The sequence below is a fragment of the Erpetoichthys calabaricus genome, chromosome 8 (assembly GCF_900747795.2).
Source record: "Erpetoichthys calabaricus chromosome 8, fErpCal1.3, whole genome shotgun sequence".
Classification (NCBI taxonomy): Eukaryota; Metazoa; Chordata; class Cladistia; order Polypteriformes; family Polypteridae; genus Erpetoichthys; species Erpetoichthys calabaricus.
Window position 1 is genome coordinate 59,579,986 of NC_041401.2, and position 7,201 is coordinate 59,587,186.

Sequence of the window (7,201 nt, forward strand, 5' to 3'; positions counted from 1 at the left end):
TTGAGATATGCCAGAACAGTCACAGCTGCCCCTAAAGCCCCAGTACACCATCGCTGAGTGCACATCCTCGACTCACTGCCCTATTTTAGCCAGCCCCATGCATAGTTTCATTTACCGTCTCTCTCTTTCACGTGCATGGTGCTGTGTGTTTTTTTTCTTTCCTTTCACGGGGTAGGAAACCAACCTGTTAGTTTTCAGCCACACCTTCTGGGCGAGTCACTTCTTCACACCCTTCTGTTGAAAACAATTTGTTCATTTTCATACATTTACATACATGTTTCCTGTTCACAAAATTTGAATACAGTTAATTTCTTAAACAGTTTTAACTAATGAAATGCACATCTATTATCGCATAACTTCCTTATAAAATTAATTATAAATAATACCAAGAACACCAAGGAGAGACATGCCATATATATTGCCTGAAACATATTTGCTTTCATTTTAAAATGGTAATATTTACATTTAAAATATCTATTTTCCTAAACCATTTTGCCATGTTTTAAAATATGAACTATGAAATGCTGCTCAACCTGGTTTAATTTAACTTTGTTCCATAGCCTTTTTATTATTTTGTGCATTTACAAAAAGGACTTACAACCGATTTCTTCTTAGTCTACTGTGTGAAGTGTACATATTTCCCCAATGTCTTTTTGGATTTTTCCTCATGCATTTCAGTTTTCATCACACATCCCAAAAACATCTGCTGGATTAACTGGTGCCTCCAAAGTGTCACTGAATGAGTAGGGTGACAAGATTCCCTGAGAAACCTTATGAAATGGGTTTGGGTGTTGGTGATTAGTTGTCTGGCCTATAATGACTCATACATTTTTGTAATAAATTCAGATTCACTGCTACAACACCAGCATGACAATGCACACCCATATTTTTCACCTGTGTTTAGACTGCTCTGACATACACCAGTTCTATAAAACTTGAAGGAAAAAAGAAAGGATGCTCTACTTAGTCACTGTAATCAAACTGGTAGGACCAATTCTTCACACAAGTGAGCTAAGTAGCAAATTGGGACCCAGCAACCAGTGTGGCCCCAATGTACAGAAATAACACTGTGAACAGAAATGGAGGCCTTGAAACGGGTGCTTTTTTAGGACCCAAAAAGGCTAGAAATGTCCCTGCGTAATGGCTACATTATTAGGGCATGTTAGACAGCATGTTAAACAATCAATGGCGATAATCAAATTGAAAGAACACTAACTACTAACCACAAACCCTAAGAGTTTATATCAAAACTAGTTAGCAATGTTGCCAAGTCTGAATTTACAAACACTGCATTGAAAATGTTCCCTTTTTATAGCTGGGCTGCTTGTTTCCCATCTCACGGCTAGTATTTTTCTCTTGAAGCGATCCTTAGCAGACTAAAGATTATTATTCGATGCTTTGTAACCTATGTGTGAGATTCAAAATTGCAGGACTTCTGACTGGTCAGGTCTTGTGTTTCCTGAACAGAAGTTGTGACACTGCCGATTAAATATGCTACATCTGTGTAAAGCTACCAAGGATCTATGACCAAGAATGTGCACAAGTTACAGCAGTTAGAAATAACCCTAAAATATTGAACCAATAAACATTTTTTAAGATCTAATCAGGACATGGATGGCACAAGTATGCGTGTTTCAGTATTGATTCCTGTACTTCCAGGACAGTTTCCAGTGTTTCCAAAGCCCTGAATTGAAATAAAAAATAGATGGATGAATGTGTTGTGATGCATGTGATGCATGGATCGATGGTTGGATGGATGAAGAGTTGCAGAACAAATGTTGCATTCTTATTTCTTTTCTATGAATCTGAAAAAAAATGATTGCACATATTTTGCCTGCATTACACATTTACGGCCATTTCAACTCATTTTGAATACCAGACTAGGTTTTATAACCGCATCTCTCTGCATTTAATGACTGGACATTTTTCATTCTTAACTTTTGGTAACTTAATTTTTGAAGACATTCTTCAGCTCTTTTTAGCCCCCTCTCATATCCATTCTGTGTTTTGACTAAAAGCTTTTACTCACAACACTCACATTCTTTCCAGTACAGGGTGTGCCTAAAGAGTTAACCTGTTAACCCGTATTTGCCTGGGAGGCAGCGATAAATAAACTATGCTGTCTTCACAGGTAACAGGAAGGGAGGGAGCATGCAGGTTTGGAAAGGCTGGCCTCAGAAGCTTCTCAAGCTCTTAAAAGGAACAGTAGCTGCATACAAGTATTCATTCTGCAGTCAGTCTCTGCCATCTCAGCTCTAGTCCTGAGGAGCCTGAGTAATCTTGCCATCATGTCCAAGTCAGGTCAGATGATGAGCAGTGCAGCCAGCTTCACTGAATCAGAGTTCTCCGAGGAGGAAACAGAAACCAGCTCAATGTCAGAAGAAAGCAAGAGAAGAGCGGGGTCCTCACACGGCAGCGAGAGCTCGGCCAGCTCTGGAGAGGTGGATGAGATCCGCTTCAAGAAAAGAGCCAGGCCTGTCCGGTCCAAAGCCAGGAGGGTGGCAGCCAATGTGAGGGAAAGGAAGAGGATCTTGGATTACAACCAAGCTTTTAATGCTCTGCGAATGGCTCTGAAGCATGATCTCAATGGTAAAAGATTGTCAAAAATCGCCACCCTCAGACGGGCCATCAACCGAATATCTTCGCTCTCGCTTTTTCTGCGTACCAATCCTGTCCAGAGGCTGGTCTGCAACCACAGTGAATGCCACGGTCAGTTTGAAGAGCCACAAATGGAAAGCACCAAAGACGGCAGTCCACAGTCTTTTCAGGTAGTGCCTGAGAGCCACAGGCATCCTGCCCACAGCCTACAAACTGCCACTGAGCCAGTGTACGCCGAGACAGCTGCCCACTTCACCCCCACGTGCTCTCCTGTGCCAGTCTATTCCAAATACATTCCAGAGACTCAATTTTACTTTCACCAGGGACATTACGGCACATCAAAAGAAGACACCCAAAGCTCCCCATATTACGGCGGAGGGGGTAATGCTGCCTATCAGTATGCAATGCGCACATCTTGCCACCAGAACCATGTGGATAACTATGTGGACTCTTCAACAGCTGTGTCATTGTCCTGGCAGCTCGGTTATTTACAAGGTACTGGCTACCAACAGTCTTTATCCATGCACTGATATCTGTGGCCAGGTGCATTCTGTGAACTTGGGCTTGTCACAACTCAGGCTGACCTGAATCAGAACAATCTGCTACATGGTTGAGACTGGCCAATGTGAGTACAGTTGCCAGAACAAAAGACGTTGCCCCATGAGAGCATTTTTTTTTTCATGAAGCATTAATTTTAAATCTATGATTGTAAGTAGAAATGTGTTGCTGAATAAATGTGAGACTTATTTTTAAAAGCTTTTAATTTTTTGTCCGCATTTATACTGAACTGAATGGAGAGGAGCCCTTCATCTGACATAGTCAGTTGCTGGGTGAGCCTGAAGGAGCTGGTGGGCACTAGGCTGGTATTAGGTAGAGCATTGGGGATACCAAAAAGGCTCAGCAATTAGTGGTTGACATGATTAGATGCTGGGAAAACTAGACATGCACAAAAGTAAATATTCCGCTTAGGAGGAGCACTGAGTTGATCCAACAAAGGCTGGGGTCTTTTGCTGACAAGGCAGAAAGTCTTGATTACTAATGTCGTGCTCTGTTTTGCATTGACTCTGCTTAGATGTGTGGTGTTCTGCTTTATGTCAAACATTATTTAATACTGGTGAAAGTGGTCCAGCTTTATATGGGGGCAGTGTGGCACTCCTAACGGTGAACAGAACTTTCCTTTTCCTCATGGCTGTCACTCACCTGCTGTCAGTTCCTGTGCCGCAGGCAGACCTGATTAAGGGCTGTGATGTATTTATGATTAAATGGTAAGATGTGCCTTTTATTAAACTCACTTGTGCCTGAGAGCGTATGTCAGGAATATCCTAGCTGTCAAGATTCCTTCACTGTGCTGTTAAGAAATCTTGTACATGTCTCTTCAAGATAATGAATGAAGATGAATGAACGATGTAGTCTCCAGTCCAAAATCCAGAACAGAAATAACTCATTACCAGACCATCGGCTTTGTGACAGAATGGGGTCAAAAAGGCATGTAATTGCATATTATATGATCGCATTCACATGCTGCAAGTGCTAGCACTGTGTGTCATTATCACTGAAAAGATGAAAATACTGTAGGAGCTGGGTTTGGCCAATTCATAAAAAAATACGTTAAGGTAATGGGTAAGGAGGGCACAGAGATTCTAAATTCAGAATCTGATGTTTGTGTATTTCTGAGCCCAGCCCTTTCTTCTGCGTCTTATTCTGACAAGGTATAATAAGGAAGAGGTATGATGCCACCTGGGTTCAAAACCTCTGTGCTCCCTTGCTCCCAACATGAACAGCTATCAACGACTGTCACCAACTGGCCACTGATCCCCATTGCCTCATTTAGCCAGTTCACTTCATTTAGACAGAAGGGAAGGGCATGCAATACAGTCAGAAAATACTATAAAATCTATTCAGGTCCTGGGCTGCTGGGAGCTGCTTTCCTGTGATACTAGTTTCTTTGGGGAGAGCACTGGAGTGGACCAAATTATTTTTTATCTTGGGCTCCAATGTAGTGGCACACCGGTGGTCCCAGTAATTCTAGCAGTAGTTGAGGCTGTGGTAGTATTGTCAAATGTACAGAATATAGTGAAAAGTCTAACTTGCATGTTTGTATTAGTCATTACATTAAAATTAAACTGAAAACGTCTTGCAGTTTTTGCAAGCTATTACCCATTACTGACCAGAGGCCAAAGTCTGTGAAGTTGGCACATTCTCTTGGTGTCATGCTGAGATTTTTCTGGGTACTCTGACCTCTCACATCATGAATATGTGCAGCTTAGGGTCATTGGCCACTGTGAAAGCTTATGAGTGAGTGTGAGTGTGCCATGTGATGGTGTGGATAATGTTGCAGTTTCCTCCAACCTCTGGAACAAAGGGTTTCACAAAATAAACAAAACAATATACTGTGAAAATGAATGCAAGAATATAAATTATTATTTTTATGTTAATTTCTTAAACTCACTTTTTTCTGGCTAGTGTAATTTTGGTGCTGTGGTCTGTCATTATCTACTGCATTTATTTGTCCATTATTTGAACCCTTTATATTCCTTTTATATTCTGAATGGTGGTACAGTGGTGCAGTGGCTAGATTGATGAAGCAGAGTTTAAATCCCTACCCTAGTCAGTGAAGTATCTGCATGTTCTCCTTCTGTCAGTATGGGATTTTTCTTCTTGTACCACTCTTCCCTCCCAAATCCCAAGACATGTAGATGAATTTGATTAAAGACCCTCGACTGGCCCGAGAGTGAATGTGTGTCAGTAGGTCATGTTAGTTTCTGATATATGCCTGAGGCTGCCAGGCGAATCTTTGCTCCCCTAAAATCCTGAACTATTTTAAGAGTGATGAAAAATAGATGAACGGATGAGTTTCAGAAAACTAAACAATAGAATAGATTATTGAGGTATATAGATTATTAGATATATTATATATGGGTGTACCTTACATTGCAAAAATAATTAAGAATAAACCAAAACGGTGACAATACAGTAGCAGGTAAAGTGCCATTCCTAAATGATAAATAAATTAAATTTTTGTTTTATACAGCAGCATTATGCTATAGATTATTGGATTATTCAGGTATATATATATATATATATATATATATATATATATATATATATATATATATATATATATATATATATATATATATATATATATATGGTTGAAATAGTTTACTGTCAAATAAAATGCAAAGAGTACACGACACGTGTTTCGCCCTCATTCTGGGCTCATCAGGTGTACACACTCCACTGCACTCCCTCTCGGGAATCGAACCTCGGACGTCAGAGTCAGAGGCGATGCCCCTAACGTTGCGCCACGGCGTGTGGTTCGTTTTTATTTGACAGCATGTAGATCGGGGTAATTACATTCACGGCATTCGAAGTCTGTGTCACAATCTGATAGTGTGGGTGGTTACCTACCGGGTAACGCTTTGTGGTTGGCCAGCAATCTGCTAACATCCGCCACGGTGCCCTCAGTTTGTGAAGAGCAGATCATAGAATGGTTGAAATAGTTTACTGTCAAATAAAATGCAAAGAGTACACGACACGTGTTTCGCCCTCATTCTGGGCTCATCAGGTGTACACACTCCACTGCACTCCCTCTCGGGAATCGAACCTCGGACGTCAGCGTCAGAGGCGATGCCCCTAACGTTGCGCCACGGCGTGTGGTTCGTGACACAGACTTCGAATGCCGTGAATGTAATTACCCCGATCTACATGCTGTCAAATAAAAACTTCGAATGCCGTGAATGTAATTACGCCGTGGCGCAACGTTAGGGGCATCGCCTCTGACGCTGACGTCCGAGGTTCGATTCCCGAGAGGGAGTGCAGTGGAGTGTGTACACCTGATGAGCCCAGAATGAGGGCGAAACACGTGTCGTGTACTCTTTGCATTTTATTTGACAGTAAACTATTTCAACCATTCTATGATCTGCTCTTCACAAACTGAGGGCACCGTGGCGGATGTTAGCAGATTGCTGGCCAACCACAAAGCGTTACCTGGTAGGTAACCACCCACACTATCAGATTGTGACACATTTATATATATATACAGTATTAAATATATGTGTATCTTACATAGCAATAACTATTAAGAATAAACCAAAATGGTGACATAGCAATAAATGTGCCATTACTAAATAGCTAATTGATTATACCTTATCTGCTATGAACCATCAGTGGTGTTTGTAGCTGTAACAATACTCTGATGCCTGCTGGCCTTATTCATTCTAGCCACAATGTCCCAGACTCTTATTGTAGGCAATAACAGATCATAACTCCCAAGGGGATTCCATATCAACTTCTAGTTCAATGGTTTCCTCTAAATTGGGGAAAATACTATTTTTCTAATAAATTGATTGATTTATTTGTCCATTTCCTAACTCCACCTTTTCCTACACAGGGTTGTAATGAACTGTGTCTTATTCATTTCTGTTCTTTACCATCCATCTCACGAGTCCTTCATGAATTTGAACAGTCAATTCTTACTTATTGAACGCTTTCAAAACAGACAGAAAGGTCACCATGGTTGTACATTGAACTACTGCATTTAAATAACTTTTTACCTGTTCAAGATCTACATTTTCTTTGGAGTAAAACAATATTCTCTAAT

The 7,201-nt window shown here is 40.8% G+C and overlaps 1 protein-coding gene across 1 annotated transcript; it reads left to right on the top strand.

Annotated features, from left to right (window-relative positions):
• The first annotated feature begins 2,162 nt into the window (after nucleotides 1-2,162).
• On the top strand, nucleotides 2,163-3,356 carry LOC114656629 (class A basic helix-loop-helix protein 9). The gene has a single exon (XM_028808262.2). The coding sequence runs from the start codon at nucleotides 2,289-2,291 to the stop codon at nucleotides 3,126-3,128; it is 840 nt and encodes a 279-aa protein (XP_028664095.1). The 5' UTR covers nucleotides 2,163-2,288; the 3' UTR covers nucleotides 3,129-3,356.
• The last annotated feature ends 3,845 nt before the right edge of the window (nucleotides 3,357-7,201 follow it).

Bases quoted from the DNA above. Each gene is read 5' to 3' on its own strand.
- LOC114656629 (XM_028808262.2), top strand. From the start codon at position 2,289: ATGTCCAAGTCAGGTCAGATGATGAGCAGTGCAGCCAGCTTCACTGAA.